The sequence below is a fragment of the Mustela erminea genome, chromosome 8 (assembly GCF_009829155.1).
Source record: "Mustela erminea isolate mMusErm1 chromosome 8, mMusErm1.Pri, whole genome shotgun sequence".
In the NCBI taxonomy this organism is placed as follows: Eukaryota; Metazoa; Chordata; class Mammalia; order Carnivora; family Mustelidae; genus Mustela; species Mustela erminea.
In genome coordinates this window covers 66,183,713-66,204,271 of record NC_045621.1, presented here as the reverse complement: position 1 = coordinate 66,204,271, position 20,559 = coordinate 66,183,713, and the positions used below count along the sequence as shown (strand labels likewise).

The following is a 20,559-nucleotide window of genomic DNA, read 5'->3' as shown; positions in this document are numbered from 1 at the left end:
TGGGGAGGAAAAGAATCTTTTTCCTCTACTCATCTTATGTTACCCATCTTTTGTTAATTTCCTAGGGCAAATAGACTGACAGAAGACAGATTAACAAGAGAAAAATAAACAGAGGTTTCTTAATGCATGTATCACACATACACACAGGAGTATTTGGTGATAAGTAACTCAAGCGGTAGTAAGAATTGGGCTCACACAGTATCTTAACAAAATAACAATAAATTTCTAGGTAAGTGACCAAAGATCTTTGAGTTTTTAGGGGCAATAAATTATGGGAAAGTAAATATATGAGGAAGCTAATGGAAGGTAAGGTCAAGTTAGTAAAGTTTTGTTATACAGATTCCTCTGGTGCTGTCTCTGGGCTGATAAAGGTCTAGAATTGTCTCTGGTGATTAACTTCTGTCTTTCCTGGTAGAGAGGGGTGGGGGGATATCTCTAAAAATTTATGTCTTGCTTTTATGTAAACAGGGAAGGCAGGGAGCTTTTCTTATATCTACATCTTCTCAATTACCTTCGGCTCAAATAATCTTTATGCCAAGGTGGCACATTTTTTTGTGGCATATTTTATGTGTTCATGGATTAAAACATCTAATATTGTTAAAATGTCCACGATATTCAAAAAGATCTATAGATTTAATGTAATCCCCATGAAAATCTTAATGGCATTTTCACAGAAACATTAATAAAACCCTAAAATTCAGCTTCTAGAACCACAAAAGATCCAAAACTCCAAATGATCTTGAGAAGGAAAAGAAAAGCTGAAAGCTTCATATTTCCTGATTTCAAAATATTTTATAAAGTAACAGTAATCAAAACAGAATGGTACTGGCATAAAGAAAAACATACAGGACAATGGACCAGAATACAGAGCCCAGAAATAAATCTATGTATATATGGTCAAATCATCTTTAAGGTGGATATCAAGATTATACAATGGGGAAAGGGTGGTCTCTTCAACAAATTGTGTTTGGAAAACTCAATATCCAAGTGCAAAAAAAAAAATTAAAAAAAGAAAGAAAGAAAAGAAACTGGACACCTATCTTACACAAAATTCAATTCCTCCTGGATTAAAGACTTAAATGTAAGACCTGAAGCTATAAAACTCCTAGGGGAAAAAAAAAAAAAAAGGGCGGGGGAAAGCTTCATAACACTGACCTTAGCAATGATTTCTTGGATAGGATATCAAAAGCACAGGCAATAAAAGCAAAAATAGACATGCGGGTTTACATCAAATCAAAAGCTTCTGCACAGGAAAGGAAACAATCAACAGAGGGGAAAAGGCAACCTACAGACCAAATATTTCCAGACCATAGAAGGGGTTAATTTCCCAGATCTATAAGGAACTCCTATAACTCAACAGCAAAAAATAAAATAACATAATCTGATTTAAAAATGGACACAGGAGGGGTGCCTGGGTGGCTCAGTTGTTTAAGCATCTAACTCTTGATTTCAGCTCAGATCATGATCTCTGGGCTGTAGGATTGAGCCCTACCTTGGGCTCCACAAACAGTGGGGAGTCTGCCTGGGATTCTCTTTCTCCCTCTGCCCCTCCCCCTGTGTGTGTGTGCATGCATGCTCTCTCTACAAAATAAATAAATGAAACTTTAAAAAAATATAAAAAGGATAACAAAGTAAAAATGGGCAAAGGACTTGAATAGGCATTTCTCCAAAGAGGATATAAAAATGGCCAACAGCTATATAAAAGATGCCCAGCATCACCAAGAATCATGGAAATGCATATCAAAACCTCAATGAGATATCACTTTATACTATTAGGATGGTCATTGTATAAAACAATAATAGCAACAACAGAAAAATAACAAGTATTGGCAAAGATATGGAGAAACTAGAACCTTGGTGCACTCATTGCTAGTAGGAATATAAAGTAGTGCAGCCAATATGGAAAATAGTGTGGAGGTTCTTAAAAAAATAAAAATAGAATACCATGTAATCCAATAAGTCCACCTCTGGGTATTTATCCAAAACAACTGGAAAAAGAATCATGAAGAGGTATGTGCCTCCCATGTTCACTGCAGCATTGTTTACAACAGCCAAGCTGTGAAAACAAATTAAATATTCACCAAAGGATGAGTGGATACAAAAAAAATGTGGTGGATCCGTACAATGGAATATTATTCAGCCTTATAAAAGAAGGATGTCTTGCCATTTGAGACAACACAGACGAACCTGGGACATTATGCTGCAGACAATACTGCATGATTTCTCTTATATGATGTATCTAAAACAGATAAGCTCATAAAAACAGAGAGTAGAATGTTGGTTGCCAGGGCCTGCGAGAGCAGAGAAATGGGGAATTTTTTGCTCAGTGGGTAGAGTTTCAGTAATGCAAGATGAAAAAGTTCTAGAGATCGGCTTTCCAACAATGTGCACATAGTGAATGATACTGTACTATATACTTAAAAATGTGTTAGGAGGGCAGGTCTCATGTTATGTGTTTTTATCACAATAAAAAAAAATTTTCGAACTAGGATACTGTTAAGAATTTGAAAGAGATGGGTAAGCAAGAAAAAAGATGCTGGGAATTTTCCCAAAAAGGAAATTGGGCAATTGAGAACCCCACTGTAAAATTTTAAGACATAGACACTGATCAGCAGATCTGGAAGAATGGGCCCCCTGGCACACGGGGAGAAAGCCTGCCATGCAGTAGACCAGAGGACACGGAGAGCATGGGCATCAGCCACTGAGTTTTGGGGACTGATGGGTTTTTGCATTTGCCTGGGGTGTGAACACGTTAGCTAATATCTCAGTGCCCTGGTTTCCTTATCTATAACATGAAGACAGTATTACCTCATTCTGACGGTTGTTATGGGCATTCCATGAGGGTAATTCACGACAAGCACTGTCAATGCAGAGTTTGTTCAAGGTAAGCGCTCACTTCATGTTAGCCAGCACTGATTATTATTAATATTATTATTATCATTACTTGCTGTGAATAGTCCATCCACACAGGTCTCAAAACAGAGAGTAGAAGGCAAGAGAATACTAAGGAATCTTACTAATTTGCTACTATGAGAACTGGTCAGTCTAAAAACTAATGATAAGGCAACCTCTACTTTGAACCTCCATGTCTTGGCCACTCTGATTCCCAATGTTTTTTTTTTTAACCTTTAACGGAGCTCAGTGGCCTGTCCAGACACTCTTCTCCCCTCACCACCCACCTACTCTTAATCTCCTCTCCTATCCCTAGCCTCCCAAACTCAGTGCTTGAAGATTTGTTTGCTACTTTACTGACGATGTCATTTGATTCTGTAGCAAAATAAAAAGTTGTCAATGAAAGGAAATGCTGCAATTTGTGCCTATGCAAGACACTTGAGATCTCAAAGTTTTTAGCAAGTCTAGCACAAAGATGTCCAAATGTTTTCTCTGGCGATATCTTCAGAGGCTAAACTGTGATTAATAGCCCAGAAAGAACCCTTTGAAGCAGGATTGGTGACATCAAAGTCATAATCCAGGGGTGGCAGGAGCTTTATAATGAGTGGGAAGCATTTTAACACATTTCAAAGGATTTACAGCATGAATAAACAATAGACCTCAGCAGATGCACTGCACACACCTTGCAGAAGCATAACCTATTAGAAGTTCCCATTTTAATTTAAATGTAAATACAGTGTTCACATTTGTTTCAAAGCATCTTCCCAGCTTCAGCCCTCGACAGCCTTTTTGGCTAAGGATGCCTCACTGCCCCCAGAGCCCCCGAAACTGTGACTACTGACGTGTGTTGGGAAGAGAAAATGGAAGTCAGAGCCATCTAAAGGAATTTATATCCTATGTGGGAACTGGGTTAAGAAAGAATCTGAAATGGAGCTTACAATGATCCCACACAATCTCTCTGTTTCCAACTTAAAGAGAAAGAGACAAGTGGTCTGAAGACAGAGCTGGAACTTTTAAACGATGGCAATTTCCTGCCTGCTTCAGAGGATTTCTTCTCTTGGAAAGTACCCAGGACCCATGATTTCATCTTCAGTTCCTTCTTAAAAATTGTCCAAAATGATGGCTGCTGTTTAAATAATCACGCACAGAATTCGGCTTCCCTCTGCTGCCCTCTCTGGGTTTACAGAATTTGTTGCAGGTTTCCCCGTGGTAACTGCTAGGGGGCATTTGGAAAATTTTCCTGTTTAAATTTTCCCTAAAACAAGGTATAAGCTCATAAGCCAATAAATTACTGCAAAGCAATGCTGAAATATAAAGTCTCACGCCAAATTGCTGCTAAGAAAGAAGCTGCAAATGAAAAAAATCAGTTTCAGTTCATCTATTACCAGAGCAAGTTATCTGAGTAGATCTGAGAACTGAAACCATCGATCCAAAAGTCTGTCTGGATACTGAGAACCTAAACCACACCATACTGTCTACAGGGAAATGACTCTCCACTGGCATGGATTTCTTTTTCCAGTATTCAATACCGGAACTCCCTGCAAGATCTTAGACCATCAACTCTTCAATGGAAAATATCAACAGCGATTTACCCTTTAGGATTCTTTGAATCCCTGGGCTCAAAAATCCTCACCTTGTTCTCCCCGTCAATCGCAGACTTTTGTTTTGTGATCCTTACCCAACCCTTATCAAGCCCCCTCGCTTTGAAAGACCCACCTTAAAAAAGAATGTCGTGGGGCACCTGGGTGGCTCAGTGGGTTAAGGCTTTGCCTTCAGCTCAGGTCATGATTGAGCCCGCATCACATCAGGCTCTCTGCTCAGCAGGGAGCCTGCTTCCCGCCCCCTCTCTCTCTCTCTCTGCCTGCCTCTCTGCCTACTTGTGATCTCCGTCTGTCAAATAAATAAATAAAGTCTAAAAAAAAAAAGAATGTTCTGATCCTGCTTTTCCTTCTCCAGGACACTGCCAAAACTTTGAGAGGTGCTGGTCTCCATTACTGTGGTAAGTAATGAAGTCCACTTTGTCTTATCAACAGGTTGTGTGGGTGATGTTTACAAAGCCAATGTGGGACAGACCAGGGCTGGTGTGATGACTGCTGTGCTCGCAGTGTTCTAATTCCAGCCATAATACCGCAGCTCATAAAAATGCACGGAGTCAAATTCAGTAGTTGTATAAAACACACCATAGTATTTTGTATGCAAAAAAGCTTGTTTTTATATACCTACCTATCCTAAAAGTAATAAGGATTTGTTTTAGATTTGATACATTAAGATAACTTAAAACAGCTACAAAAAAAAAAAAAAAAAGAAAGAAAGAAAGAAGGAAACAGTTGGAGGAGGCCAAAAGAAAAAGGGTGTTGTTAGATTTTGTTCTGCAAGTTTTTCACTTTCTCCCCTGGCATTCATCTATGGCTTTGAGAGTGAATATCAATAAATGGGCAGTGGGGAGGTGGGTAATTAATCTCTCAAGCAAAGAACATTGATAATATATCGAATAGGCTGTAGTTTTGTGGAGGGAAGGCAACAAGAGTAAATAAAACACCAGCCTGTCCTCCCAGCTCTTTTATAGAAGAAAGATACACAACATAACAAATGCACTCTCTTTTCTGAGTGCACAGCCTTTAACATGCACATGGGTAATTCAAAGCCCAAAGAAACCCCTCTCTCATTCCTGTATTGACTTTTAATTGGCAGTTGTCTGGCATCTTAGGAAGTTCTGCATAATTAACACCTCTGGACTATCTGCTTAGAAGGAAGCCAAACCAATGTTTTTGCTGCTTTTTAAAGAATTATTTTTATTAACATATAATGTATTATTTGCCCCAGGGGTACAGGTCTTTGAATCATCAGGCTTACACACTCCATAGCACTCACCATAGCAGACACCCTCCCCAATGTCTATCACCCAAACACCCTCTCCACATCCCCCCCAACCCCTAGCAACACTCAGTTTGTTTTGTGAGATGGCTTTTTTTTCTTTTTCATTTAGAATGTGAACTATAGCTTTAAAGATTGGTGACCCAGCGATTTCAAAATTTTGTAGAGCTGAGGAAAAATAGCAACTCCTTCTTTCCTCCTTTAAGCTTTAAAACTCATGAACAAGGTATCAGCCCACCAAACAACTGTACTGGATCATCAGAATTCAAGGAGACAACAGGCTTCCTTTTCCTAATTTGGTCAATAGTGGAGCAGAGGCCCTCTGTTTTCTGCATTTTATTGCCACATTGGCAGAAGCTGTTAGTTCAGTCCATCCTCATGATAAAAATCTCCCCACTAGTAGAGCCATATAAAGAAAAAAAAAAAAAAAAGCTCAGGGTGCCTGGGTGGCTCAGTCGGTTAAGTGCCTGCCTTTGGCTCAGGTCATGATCCCAGGGTCCTGGGATCGAGCCCCATATCAGTCTCCCTGCTCCGCGGGAAGCCTACTTCTCCCTCTCCACTCCCCCTGCTTGTGTTCCCTCTCTCTCTGTGTCTCTCTCTGTCAAATAAATAAATAAAGTCTTTAAAAAGAAGAAAAAGCTCTTCATATTTCCTGCCTTCTCCATGTTTTCTGATGCAGTTTGCTTGTAAATGATATGACATGTGTTCACAAAAGTACTAGAGCCTAGACTGTTGATATCTATCAAAGAAGACCTAATCCATCCAGGGGGGAAAAAAAAATGAAATTCACATACACCTCTCTGCCAGAACCGATGCATCGCTGACATGTGACATTTATTCCAGCCTCAGAGCAACATCCCTATGCAGCAGAACAGGTTTGAGTCCAACCAGTGCTGGTCCTGGACAAACTGTAATTTAGGCAAAGGATGTATTCAAGTTCCACACATTCCTTTTCACACCCCCATTTCCACTTCTGGAGGCCCACATGGCTTTACGGCTGTATCTCCTCCCTACTCCAGCAGCTAGATCCCCTACTCCTTGTCCCACTCCTGAACTTGACCAGGCAGTATAGACTTCCTCCATCAAACCTCATGTTCCAAATCTTCAGGTTACTATTCTCCTCTGACAATTAATGCAGATCTCCTTTGTTCATGGATAGAGAATGGTATTACTTCACTCAGGTGAGATGTTTGCAGGATATGGAAAGCCTTCTTAGGAACAAAACATTCTCAGAATGATTCTGTTGATGAAAATGTTAGGGACCTATAGACTATCCAGTGTCTGGGCAAGAGGGTAGTTTGGAAGTAAAGGCACTTTCAGTTAACGGTGCTCAAGTTACGCATGCTTTGAAATAAAATAGTAAGGGCCCTCTGTGGTTCATCTAAAGATGAGCAGAACACAGTTCTTCGTCTCAAGGAGAGGCTAGCCCAGAGAAGCTGCAGGGGGGAAGGGAAAAGACAGACTTATAAACAATTCATTGCAATTTGAGCAGAAAGTGTTACAATAAACCTGAATGAAGTGACATGAGAGGATGGAAGACTACGTTTTCTTGTGAGAATGAGAAAAAAAGCTGAAGAGTAGGCAATAAATGAGCTAGATCTTGGGGACTAACAGTAGTTTGACAGAAAAGGGATAGGATTCTACCTGGAAGATGCGGGCGCTTAGTGAGAAGAGAGGTCTTTAAAAATTCCAGAGACTGGAGCATCTGGCTGGCTCAGTCAGAAGAGCATGTGACTCTTGATCTTGGGGTCATGAGTTCAAGCCCCATGTGGGTATAGAGATTACTTAAATAAATAAAAACTAAAGATAAATAAGTTTATTAATAAAAATTACAGAGACTTTCAGAGACCCTATTCATCAAACTCCCAAGGGGCTTCTCACTTTTATATTAGACATATAATAGTAGCAAAAAATATTTTTTTCCCTTATAAGCATAAACACAAGTTACCCCTCCTACCAATGAAAATACTATGAAGGCAAGTTCTGGGGGAAGAAAACATGGAAAAGGAAAGCTCTCTTAAGGTTTCATAAGTCACTGAGACCATGGACAAAATCTTTGCTATTTTGCTCTTCCAGGCCTTTAGGTAGTCCCCAACCATTTGTATGGCCAAAGTTGGATGGTTTGTATGTAAACCAGCAGGGGACTCATATCAGTTAGTTGATACAAGCAATAATGAGGCCAAAGTCTTGAGTAAAATCTCAATGTGGATCCAGTAGATGCAGAGAAAAGTGACGTTCCATATCTAAGACTAGAATCCTAAGTAAAATACCCAGGCAGGAGAGAATAAACTGATCACTGTAGATTTTTAAATCCCCTTTAGAAGTTCTGCTCAATACACCTTATCTGTTGATGATGAGTCTGTTGCATGATTTCTTTGTGTGAAGCACAATACTTGGGTTTCCTTGTGTTTTCAGTGAAGACAGAGAAAGCCAAAGAGGGCTTCGGGAAATAAGATGCTGTTAACTCCCATTGTGCAGGATAACAACTGGGTACTTGAAACTATAAATGTTCCTTTGGTTCTTCCTCTTCAGCATGGAAGCAATGAAAAGGACTCTAGATACAGTTGAGAGTGAGAAATCCTTATTTTTATCCCAGGCATGCCATTGACTTTAGATCACTCAACTCTCTGTGACTCACTTTTATTATATGTCAAATGAGGAGTCCAAGTATATTAATGGTCTTCTACTTGTATGCCCTAGCATTCTGCCACAGCACCCACAAAGCAAATCCTTTGTGGCTATGCAGCTTTTAGATCAATACCGGGCAATGTGGTGTTAAGAGGGGTAGAACCTTTTTGAGGGGGAACTACAAGAACTGCATAATGTCAGCCTGGTACCAGAAAGAGATTATGTGACATCTGTGGCCAGGATATATGAGAAAGTTACCTGGGCTATAAATCAGAGAGCTGGTCAGGGCAATAAACAACATTGTTCAAAAAGCAACATCAGAGAAAATTGTTTGTAAATTATAGATCTGATAAAGGGCTGTTACCCAAAATATACTAAAAATTATTAAAATTCATTAAGAAAGCAACCCAGCTGAAAAATGAACAAAGATTTTTTTTTCTTTAAACTTTATTTATTTATTTTTTTAAGTGATCTCTTAGGTAGGGCTTAAGTGATCCCAAGGTAGGGCTTGAACTCACAACCCTGAGATCAAGAGTCACATGCTCTTCTGACTAAGCCAGCCAGGCACCCCAAAATGGACCAAAGATCTTAAAAAGAAGGAGAAGAAGAAGAAGAAGATGGCTATACCATTTTGCATCCAACTGGCAATGAATGAGCATTCCTGTTGCTCTAAATCCTTGCCAGCCTTTGATATTATCAGTTGTTCTTGATTTTGGCTATTCTCATAGGCGTGAAGTGGCATCTCATTGTTATTCTAATTTGCATTTCCCTTTTGACATGTGATGTGGAGCATCTTTGTGTATACTTATTTGTCATCTGTATATCTTCTATTGGTGAAGTTTCTTTTCTTTTTCTTTTTTTTTTTTTAAGTAGGCTCCATGCTCAGTGTGGAGCTTGAACTCAAAACCCTGAGATCAAGACCTGAGCTGAAACCAAGAGTTGGACACTTAACCGTCTGAACCACCCAGATGCCCCAGTACAGCCATTTTTGGAAGAGAGTTTAGAAGTTTCTTACAAAACTAAACATACTCTTAGCACGTGATCCAGCAGTCCCACTCCTCAATATTTACCCAAAGGATTGAAAACTAATGTCCACACAAACTCCTGTTGCCAAAAATTGGAAGCAATCAAGATGTATTTCAGGAGGTGAACAGATAAATTAACTAAGGTACATCCAGACAACAGAATATTATTCAGTACTAAAAAGAAGTGGAACTATCAAGTCATGAAAAGCCTTGGAAGAGCCTTAAATGCACATTACGAAGTGAAATAAGCCAATCTGAAAAGGCTACATATTGTGTGATTCCAACTACATGACACTCTGGAAAAGGCAACACTATGGGGATAATAAAAAGATCAGGAGATGGGGGAAGGGATGAATAGGCAGAGCATAGAGGACTTTGATGGCAGTGAAAATAGTCTGTATGATACCATGATGATGGATACATGTTATTATACATTTGTCTAAACCCACAGAATGTACAACATCAAGTGAGAACCCTAAAGTAAACTATGGACTTTGGGTAATAATGATGTGTCATTATAAGTTCACCCATTGTAACAAAGGTATGGCTCTTGTGGAAGACACTGATAATGAAGGCAGCTATGCATGTGTGGGCATGGGTTATATGGGAAATCTCTGTTCTTTCCCTTCAATATCACTATTAACTAAAACTGCTCTTAAAAAGTAAAGTTTTTTTTTTTTGTTTTTTTAAAAAACAAACAACATCATAATGACCAACAAGCAAATGAGTAAGAGTAGGAATTGTGGATGCAAATTATAGTAAAAGAGATCAAATAATGTTGGGCTTCCATTCAGCTCTGAAATTCTACCTACAGTTGTAAAATCTTAAAAGAATCCTGAGGTGGGGGAAATAAGAAAGAACAAGATAAGAAAGACACAACTAAAATCTGCACAATGTATTATTGTTTCTTGGCAGTTTGGTAGGCAACAGAAGGAAGAGGGGGTGGTGATGATAGCATTGCTTAGATAAATGGAGGAAGCATAAATGATATTTATTGAGACTTGGGTATATAATTTGTCAATGCTCTCTTCACAGCTGATCACCCTGAGCAACAGCAATGGTTCTGATTCTGTGATCTCTTTAATTCTTCCTCCTTTACTTTGCTATTATGGCTACAGTGATCTTATTCAGATCCCCAATTTTTATACCACTCATCTTAGCACATGAGAGAGGAGACAGAAGTTTAGGTTCTTCTCCACAATGTATTTAAGATTATCTAAGATTAAGGAATTCAACGTGCTTACCTTTAACATCTTCATAATATACAGTCTTTCTAGTTTTTTTTAAAAAAAAATCCTCCTTCTTTTAGATTCGACATTAGGAAATACTCACCATTTTGAAGAACTGGTACTAATATGAATGCAACCATCACTTACATAAATCTTTTTTCCATTGAGTCTCTGCAAGCATCCGAGGTTAACTTTCAATCTGTAGTTACCCAAGTCTGTTTTTCACATTTACCAGTTATTTTGCTTTACTCCAAAGAATGACTATTCCATATCACCCAGCTCGTTTTTTAAAGGACCTAGTCTGAACATCCAGGTGCACATCTTTGAGAAAAACTACAGAGTCCAGAAGATAAGGAAAAGCATACAGGGAAAGGCCACATTCTGCAGGCAACAAAACTTACAACACACTTAAGCGGCCAGCATTACTCATATCTAAGCTACACTGCCATGTGTTTTCTGAACATCCACACTCCACATTTCTCTCTTATATGTAGGATTTTTATTTTGTTGTTGTTATTGTTACCAACTCATAAAATGACAGTGCCCAGAAAGTTCTACTGAACCGCATATGCATCATGGTGTTGAAAGATAAAATTAATCTATTTTTATTTCTTAACTACAGGCATAGCCTTTTTGAGACCCTGACCTTATGATATAGCATAAAAAATAACAATTTTATTTCAAAAACTTTGTAAATTCAAGTTTTATCCTACATACTAGAGATGCCATAATTACTGTTTTTAAAAGAACAGAATCGATTAAGAATAAAGGTCAGCAAAAAAAAGATTCTTTCTCTGATGAAGTAACCCTACAAGTATCACAATCTGTGCTAATTCTAGAGGCTGCAGCTAGTCAGTGTACTTGTGTCTGAGTCTTTTCAAGTCAAAATAAATATTCTACCTTATGTGAGTATTTTTGTTTAGTAATGATTCCTTATAGAGATCATAAGCCCTTGGAAGCCAGACACCAAGTATTTCTATTCTCAATGAAGGTTTAAATGTTTCTAGAGAATGTCTCATCAAAAAGTATTCCTTTTGCACCTGCTAAAGATTGGCAAAGTGTCCTACACATAGTAGACGCTAAAGAAAAACTATATAGGTGATTTCTACCCTTGCCTTCTGGAGATGGATCTGATCTACTACCTCCCGTCAAACTGCAGTATCATCGATTCTTCCTTCACTCATCCAAGAATGCCATGGCTCATTATCCTAAGGAGATAAGCAATTGACTGTGAACCATTTTGCAGAGTTATGTAGCACCACAGATGAGTAATGAATCTGAATGAAACAGATTTATGGTTTAAATGTTTCTAGAGAATGTCTCACCAAAGCTACAAGTGTTCCTTGATGTTACACTGAAAGCTACCCATGAATCTAATTAACACTGCATCTCTCATTGGAGTCTAAGCTCCATGAGGGAGGACACTAGGTGTATTTTATTTACCACTCTATACCTAGTGGTCTATTTAGCAGAGAGAAAGCATTCAAATGCACGTGAATTAATGAGTGAATAAATTGTGCATTAAATTTTTATTTAACATTACCTCTAACACTCTCTAAGAGCAGCCCCTAGAGTTCATCTCACTTCCCTACAAGTGTCCTGACCTTTTTGCTGGTCTTTGTCCATGCCATGCTCCTTTCATATTTCAGACCTTTGCTCATTTGCTTATTTGAGGTCTTATGGCAGAGGTGAAGTAAAGACTTTGAGTTCTGGGGTCAAACCACCTGGAGTTTGTCTCAGTACTGCCCCTTACTGGTTAGGCATGCTTGAATGGGTTACTTACTTTCTTTGTATCTGGGTTTTATCATCCAGAGGGCTGGACAAATGTTTATTGAGCTCTGGGAACAAAGTGTTCTTATTAAATTTATAGTTAACAGAGTTTCAGTGGTGAGCAGAGATGCAGATGTTGCTGGTATAGGGGATTTGATTAGAGCCACATGGAACTCCTAGAAATCCTAGTGGGCAAGGAGTTTTAGTTAAAGCCATATAACTTGACTCAGTGACAATCTCTTCAGCATACCCTTTGAGATTTACAAAAATATTAATTAGGGATTCTGGTTAATCACAGTTTTATAAACTATCCAATTTTCTATGGCCTAGAGCCTCATTAAATGTTGGGTTGTTTGACTAGAAAAGAAAGCAAACAAACTGAGGATTTAAGAGTTAAGATTAAGGGTTTATTTTCTTCTGTTTATTTTCTTAAGCTATTATTTTTAAAACACAGAAATCACAAACTCTCAACAGAAAGAAAGATAGACCACAGTACTATGTAATAACATCCTTCTTTTTAAAAAAATGCATCAGAGATAAGGAAATAAATGTAGAAATCCACTTATCTGGCCCTATATTTGTCACTTAGCCACAGATTAGAAAAGAGTTAACAATTCTTTTTTTTTTTTTTTAAGATTTTCATTTATTTATTTGAAAGACAGAGATCACAAGCAGGCAGAGAAGCAGGCAGAGAGAGAGAGGAGGAAGCAGGCTCCCCGCTGAACAGAGAGCCCAACGCAGGGCTTGATCCCAAGACCCCGGGACCATGACCTGAGCCAAAGGCAGAGGCCCCAACCCACTGAGCCACCCAGGTGCCCCAAGAGTTAACAATTCTTAAATACTAACATTCCCTGAATGTTTACAGGACAGTAGCTACTGTGCTAAGTGTATGAAATGAACTATTTAATGTGACAATTTTGTCACATTAATACCTCCAATCTATAAGGAAAGGAAACTGAGGCAGAGAGTATTCAAGTTTCTTGCCTGGAGTTGAATATCAGCAGTGCAGAGCACTGAGCAGGAACACTTAAGAAAGCCCATCATCTGAGATGGCCTAACTGAAGATTCTGCAGTAGTTACAAGGTTTTTGATTGTATCCAAGGCAGACCACCGAGTAATTGATGGGACTGCTGCCTGACCAAACTGATTGAACCCAACTGATTTTAGATGATGTCTGGATTTTTTTGGTCATTTACACACCAAACCAGGTCAATCGCCCAGTGATCCCAATGATTACTAAGCAATCACCTTTGCTGTGGCTAAGCCAAAACTAATCATCTGGGAAACAGCTGATTCAGTTTTTGGGTAACCTGAACTACCCTTATGAAACACAAAGAATGGAGCGACTTTGCTAAGTACAAACCTTAAATCTTAGCAGTCCTCTCTCCCACTTCCAACTCCCAAGTTCAGTTCAGTGACATTTTATTTGGTTTACTGATGTCTCACATGTGCAAACCAGTAAAGTTCACAATTGTTACTCCATACAGCTGTGGTTTACAGTTTTTCTTAGCACACGAGCTGGCACCACAGCCAAATGATTAACTTTTATATGCTTCTAACATATGGACCAGACTGTCAGAAGCTAGCCTTGTATTCTAAAGAGAAAAATACAGTTTCTATTGATATGACCCAAATTCCTGGGGAAAAAGTGTTAAATTGTGATCCATCTCTAAGTAGAGAGATTATAATTATAATTATAATGGCTTTGTTTCTAATTCATTTGATTCGAAGTGCCTGGAGTTATCTTTTAGTAAGAGAAGTGAGGAGGAGGGTTAAAATGACCTGAAAGCCCCATTATAAAGAGATATTATAGTAGGATAAATTAATAAACTGTAAATGGCCTTGAGACTTTTTCTCCAATATGAGCTATGAAATAAAACCAAAGAACCTTTCATCTTAAATATGAACATATTTCTTTTCTATGAATGAGAAGGATGCTGGTTGAGAGAAGCAGAACCTACTTTTCTTGCATTTTTGACCCTTTGAAAAAAATCACAGCTGCCACATTTGTTATACTTGACAGGATCATTAAAGAAATAAAACAGAAAGTCTCTAAATTGAACTGCCACTTTAAAGTAAAATGTACATTCACTGTCGCATTTAGGAGCTATGAAAGAACTATTAAAATGTGTTGAGGAAAGATAGTAGATCTGATTCACAATAGATACTAACGTTCCCAATATTAGAGCCATTATCGCAACTCATTATTGAGCTCAGTTTTTCCTTCTTAAGAACATAGCATCAACAGGGTCCCTAGAGCCAAGAAAGCACAAGAAACTTTTGGGAGTGGAGTTAAAACCCACACAACAAGGTTGCCCTGGAAAAGGAAGTCAGGGAGAAAATGTTCTGATCAGCATCACCTCAGCAGGTCCCACTTGACTCCTGACCCTCAAGATGCTTTCCAGAAAAAGCGGTTTCTTGGTTTTGGAAGCCCTGTGCATGAGAAACATCTCTTGGCATTTCTGCAATAAAGATATATATTGGATTTTCACAATCAGTATTTCCCATACTTTCTGACCAGGAAATCTCTTATTCACCTCACACCTCTTTATATCCCACAAACCCAGTACTTCATGAAACACATTTTGGGAAACACCGCTCTCACTACTGATAATATGGGAGTATTTCTATCTTTGCCAACAGAGTCAAGAGAAATTTTTAAAAGCTTGTGCTAGAACTTGGCAAATCCAGAAGACCGATTTTTCTCATACTCAGGAAAATAGTCTAGCGTCCAATCAGGACACAATAAAATATTGTTTTATGAAGAAACAAGACTTCATTTTCCTTGGGAGGACCAGCAAGAAGGGCTCTTTGTCATCTCTGCACTTCTCTTTGAAAGCAGGAACAAGGAGGCACTTCTGTGGCCAGGACAGCGATCCTTTAGAGCAACAGCTACTCAATATGGCAGCTCCGGAGCACGTGGAATGTGGCCAGTCCAAAGTAAGATGTGCCATAAGCATAAAATACATACCAGATGTAGAAAACTTAGTACAACAAAAAATGTAAAACTTATCACATTAGTAAGATTTATACTGATCATATGTTGGATGATATTATTTTGGATACACTGATACATTATTAAAATTACTTCACCTCCACCTGTGCTCTAGACTGAATGTTTATGTCCCTCTCCATTTTTATGTTGAATCCTAACCCCCACTGTGATGAGAGAGCCATGCACCCCCCAGCCCCCAGGGAGACCGAGTTTCTGAGCAGGGAGGTGGGGCCTTTGAGAGGTGATCAGGGGCTTCATGAAGGCAGGAATGGATTAGTGCCCTTCCAAGAGAGGCCCCAGAGAGCTCCCTTGACCCTTCTACCATATGAGGACACAGGAGAAAGGCTCTGTGCATCAGGAAATGGGCTCTCATCAGACACTAAACATGCTGGCACCTTGAGATTGGATTTTCCAGCCACCGGAACTCTTAGAAAGTTTACTGTTGTTTATAAATCACCCAGTTGGGTATTTTGGTTTGGCAGCCTGAACAGACTAAGACACTGCTTCTTTTCACATTTTAAAATGTGATAATAGAACATTTTACATTACATTGGACAGTGTGGTTCTACAGACCAACACGCAGAAGAGGGCCCAGTGAGTGCTTTCAAACTCCAGACCGAAGGTCTGGGCTAGAGATTATTAGAGGTTTGTCTGTTGGACCTTAAGGTTCCATCTAATCAGGTGACGCTCTTCACACAAACCCCTCAATGTGCAGATGGGAAGCTGGAATGTGCAGATGGGAAGCAGAGAATTAAATCTGAGGGGTACAAAGGAGCAATCTCTATCTCAGTCACCTGATTTACAGTCCAGGGCTCCTCACTCTACCATGGCTAATGGGGTAGAAGAAACGGAAGGTGGACTTTTAAAAAAGAAACACTTAAGCTGCTTACACTTAAACACAAAGAAAACAGCTCCTGGAGAATGCAAACTCAAAACCTAAAAGCATTCAGGGATAGGAGAAAAAAAACTAGAATTACAAGAGATGCTTTCTGCCCACTACCACTGCCCTACACATGCATTTTTGTCTTCAACAAGGCCTTTGGCTGAAAACCACTGACAAAGGGGAAGGTGAGAAGGTGTGAAGTTTCTCCCGGGGCTGTCTAACTGTTGCCAGGACACTCTGCCTCCTCCTCCAGCCCGTCAAAGGGCAGAGGAGGATGCTGCCCTCGTGGAACCTCACAGAAGCAACAGAGATTGCAGCAGTAAGGTAAGGGAAGCAACAGAGATTGCAGCAGTAAGGTAAGGTAAGTAAGGTAAGGTATGGCCACATTTCTGAGCAAGTGCATGGATCTCACGCTTCCTAGCACAATCTGTCCGTTAATCCTGTGTGTGCTGTTTGCTTCTGTTTGCTTCTGGGACAGCCCCCTCCATCACCCTCCAGACGAAGGGGGCTAGCAATCCACTGCAGATGCCAAATGTAACTGCAATTTCACCTGCACTTCCGTGGTCCCTGAGTCCAAACAGGGCTCTCCACACCTGTTCCAGATTCAGATTAGACAATTCTAAGTGGAGTTCTTCTCTGAATTTCACAACTTGTGAACACAGATGTCTGATGATGGGCTTCCAACTGATGCCATAAATCACAGGATGGTCCAATATTTCTGAGAGGCTTCTAGGGCTTTCAGGACCACCAGGAAACTCTGGTCCTAAATGGCACTGCCTAGCCAGAACAGACAGAGTCCACTGAGCACCTCCTATGGGCCAGGGCCTTCGCTGGGAGTTGGAAAGAGGAGCTGACTAAACGGACAATATCCTATCCTTGTGGAATTTACATTCTAGGGGTGCAAGGAATTGGACACAACCCAAAACTTCCTGGAGGAGGTGAGGCTGGGGCTGGGTTCTGGAGATTTAAAAAAAAAGATTCAGAGGCAGGAGAGGGGGAAGGATGGAAGGTGTGATGGTGAGATGATGAGCACTGGGGGTGGGGGACAGGTGCAACTCCAGAAAGCAGAACACAGGTGGGCAACAGCGTGGAGCTGTGAAATACTGTGAACCGTCCCAACTACATGGTCTCTATATACATACAACAGAAGACACACTCTCTGTTCTCATGGGACTGGCTGTCTTCTCAGATATACAAGATGGTTACAGAACTGCAGAGCTGGGTAGACCAAGCACTGAACTGCAATTCTGATGACAGATGGTTGGGACATGAAGAGCCCATGTAATTAACATTTGCTGTTTCTGTTCTTCATGAGTGACTTGCCCTATTCAATGACACTTGCCCTATTCCTGAGACAAAAATCTGACTCTGACCCGCTCTAGGCTGGTGCTGGGAGGAATCCACAGTGAGTGATGAAAACTGCCAGCCTCCTAAGGTCACATGTACAGGAAGCTTTGTGGTTCTCTGCTGTGCCTGGAGCATGAAATCAGCATACAGAGGCATCTCAGTTCACTGGGGATAAACAAGAAACATATCTGCCTTTTCCTGTTATTTCCCTCACCCACGCTGACCTGCCTTTCTGTGAGGATGGCAGTTCCCTTAACCATATTTCTGCCCCAGGTCATAGATTTTCAGATGTTTTCTGTTATTAGAGATTACTTTTGGTTTTAAAGATTCATTCTTATTTGTTTATAACTTCTGCCATCATACCAATTCAAAGCTCTTTTTCCCATTGTCCCTTTCCCTCCAGACTGGACTGATGGTCTTCATGGCTTGGGGAATGTTCTCTCTTCTCCAGAGTATCTAGTCTGGAGAGGTCTTCACCTCCACCTGTGCTCTAGGCTGAATGTTATGTGAAAGGAAAAGGGAGAGAACAGAGCTCTCCTTCCCTGACTGGGTGAGGCTACAAACACTCTCTGGCAGGTCACAGCTGTCCTTTGGGGAAAGGTGGTAACCCCAACATGTCCCACAGGGAAAGAGCTCATATCTAACAGCTCCCTCAGCTTCTAGTGATCTGTTACATGTTGCATCATATCCCCTCACCCAAATTCATAAGTTCAAGACTAACCCCCAGTCCCTCGGAATATGACTGCATTTGGAGATAGGACCTCTAAAAATGTGATTAAGGTAAAATCGGTAAGCCCTAATCCAATCTGACTGGTGTCCTGGTAAGAAGAGGAGACTGGGACACATCATATACACACAGACCAAAGGTGACCATGTGAGGGTACTGAAAAGGCACCCATCTGCAAGCCAAGGAGAGAGGCATCAGAAGAAATCAAACCTGCCAACACTTTAATCTTGGAATTCTAAACTCCAGAACTCTGAGACAATAAATTTCTGTTGTTCAACGTCACTTTTTATCTGTGTTGCCTTGTTATGGCAGCCCTTGTAAATTAATATATAGCCTTAAAGTGGGAGTCAAGATTTGGGTTTTAGCTTTAGTTTCTACCTTGCAGGAATTACCAAGTTATTTAACACACATTTATTGAGGACTGACTATGCACTGCTCTGGGCCCTGGGTATACCATGGTTTAAAAAAAAAAAAAGGTTGATAAGGTCTCTGTTCTCAAAGAGTTCACAGTGTGGCATAGGGGATGGGGGAAGGAGGTGATATATAGACAGAGAAGATAATGTTAGATCCCAGTGGAGATAGTTAAAGGAGTAACATAACAGACTGAGTAGGAAGTGTGGGGTCACTCTCCATTGGGTGGACAGAGAAGGCCTCCCTTTGGAGGTGACATCTGAGCAGGATCCTAGATCACAGAATGGAGACAGAGCTGTAAAGATCTGGAGAAAGAATGTTCCCGGCAGAATGAGCAGCTGCCTACAGAGTAAGGGAAAGGCTTGGAATATATGAGGAACAGAAGGAAGTCAGAAAGTGAGGGGTAAAGTTCAAGTGATGGGAACAGAAAGAAGGGCAGGGACAAATCATGTAAGAGTTTATAGAAAAGGAAAGGAGTCAGTACTTTTTTTTTTTTTTTAAGATACATTTGTTTATTTTAGAGAGAGAGTGAATGAGCAGGAGGAGGGACAGAGGGAGGGAGAGAGGGGAAGCAAACTCTCTGCTAAGTGGGGAGCCCCACAGGGGGTTCAATCTCAGGACCCTGAGATCACAACCTGAGCTGAAACCAAGAGCTGGACACTTAACCGACTGAGCCACCCAGGTGCCCCAGAGGTTTGGATTTTATTCTAGGTGTGATGAGGGGTCACTGGAAGCTTTAAACAGGAGAGTGAGATGATCAGAGTTATATTTTTGAAAAGATAGTTTAGCTGTTAGGCTGTAAAAGGCAAGAGTAGAAACAGAATTTCGTTCAGAGGTTCAGGTGAGAGAAGCTGTCGAAGCACCACCCTGCTCTCTGTCTTCATCTTCCCATGGCACTCTCCCTGTGTGCATCTCTAGGTCCAAATGTTTCTTTTCTGTAATGGCAGCGAATGTATTGGATTAGCACCCACCTTGATGACTGCATTTTACCATGATTACTTCTGTAAAGACCTCATTTCTAAATAAAGTTGCATTCTGAAGTGTTGGGGCTTGGACGTGGTGTGGGGGGGACACACAATTTAATATACAACAAGGAGTGAAAAAGATGGAAAACACTATGTTGTTGAGAATGATCACATTAAGAGGGATAAACAGGGGCTCCTGGGTGCCTCAGTTGTTAAGAATCTGCCTTCAGCTCAGGTCATGATCCCAGAGTCCTAGGATCGAGCCCTGCATCAGGCTCCCTGCTCAGCAGGAAGCCTGTTTCTCCCTCTCCTACTCCCCCTGCTTGTGTTCCCTTCTCTCGTTGTGTGTGTCTCTCTCTCTGTCAAACAAATAAAATCTTAAAAAAAAAAAAAGAGGGGTAAACAGATGATGCAGAAGAGAAGAGGAATAACTGCATGATCAAAGTCCTTATCAAAATGAAAGGGGAAGGAATAGAGAGGACAAGTGGAGAGCTGGCCTATAATAAGGGCAGGCATAGTCCAGTCCTTTGGAAGGAAGACAGAAATAGAAAGAGATTTAGTTCATCCATCATTTATTCAGTAAACATAAACTGAATGTCTATTACATGTCAGGTAGGATACAGTGATGGACAAACCAGACAAAAATCCCTGCCATCTTGGAACTTACATTATGGTGAAGGAAGGCAGACAATAAACAAGATAAATAAGTGTATATTGTATATAAAGTAGTGGTAAGTGTTAAGGAGAAAAATAAAACAGGAAATAGGAATATAAAATATTGAGTAGGTTAAAATTTTAGCAAGAAGAGCAGAT

The 20,559-nt window shown here is 40.2% G+C and overlaps 1 protein-coding gene across 1 annotated transcript in view; it reads right to left on the bottom strand.

The window, feature by feature from the left end:
• Positions 1-20,559, bottom strand: part of MYO3B (myosin IIIB) — a 296,489-nt gene that overhangs the window by 168,358 nt on the left and 107,572 nt on the right. Inside the window, exon 14 of the mRNA XM_032354332.1 lies at positions 18,543-18,557. Coding sequence (XP_032210223.1) covers positions 18,543-18,557 — 15 coding nt within the window. The remainder of the gene's footprint in view (positions 1-18,542; positions 18,558-20,559) is intronic.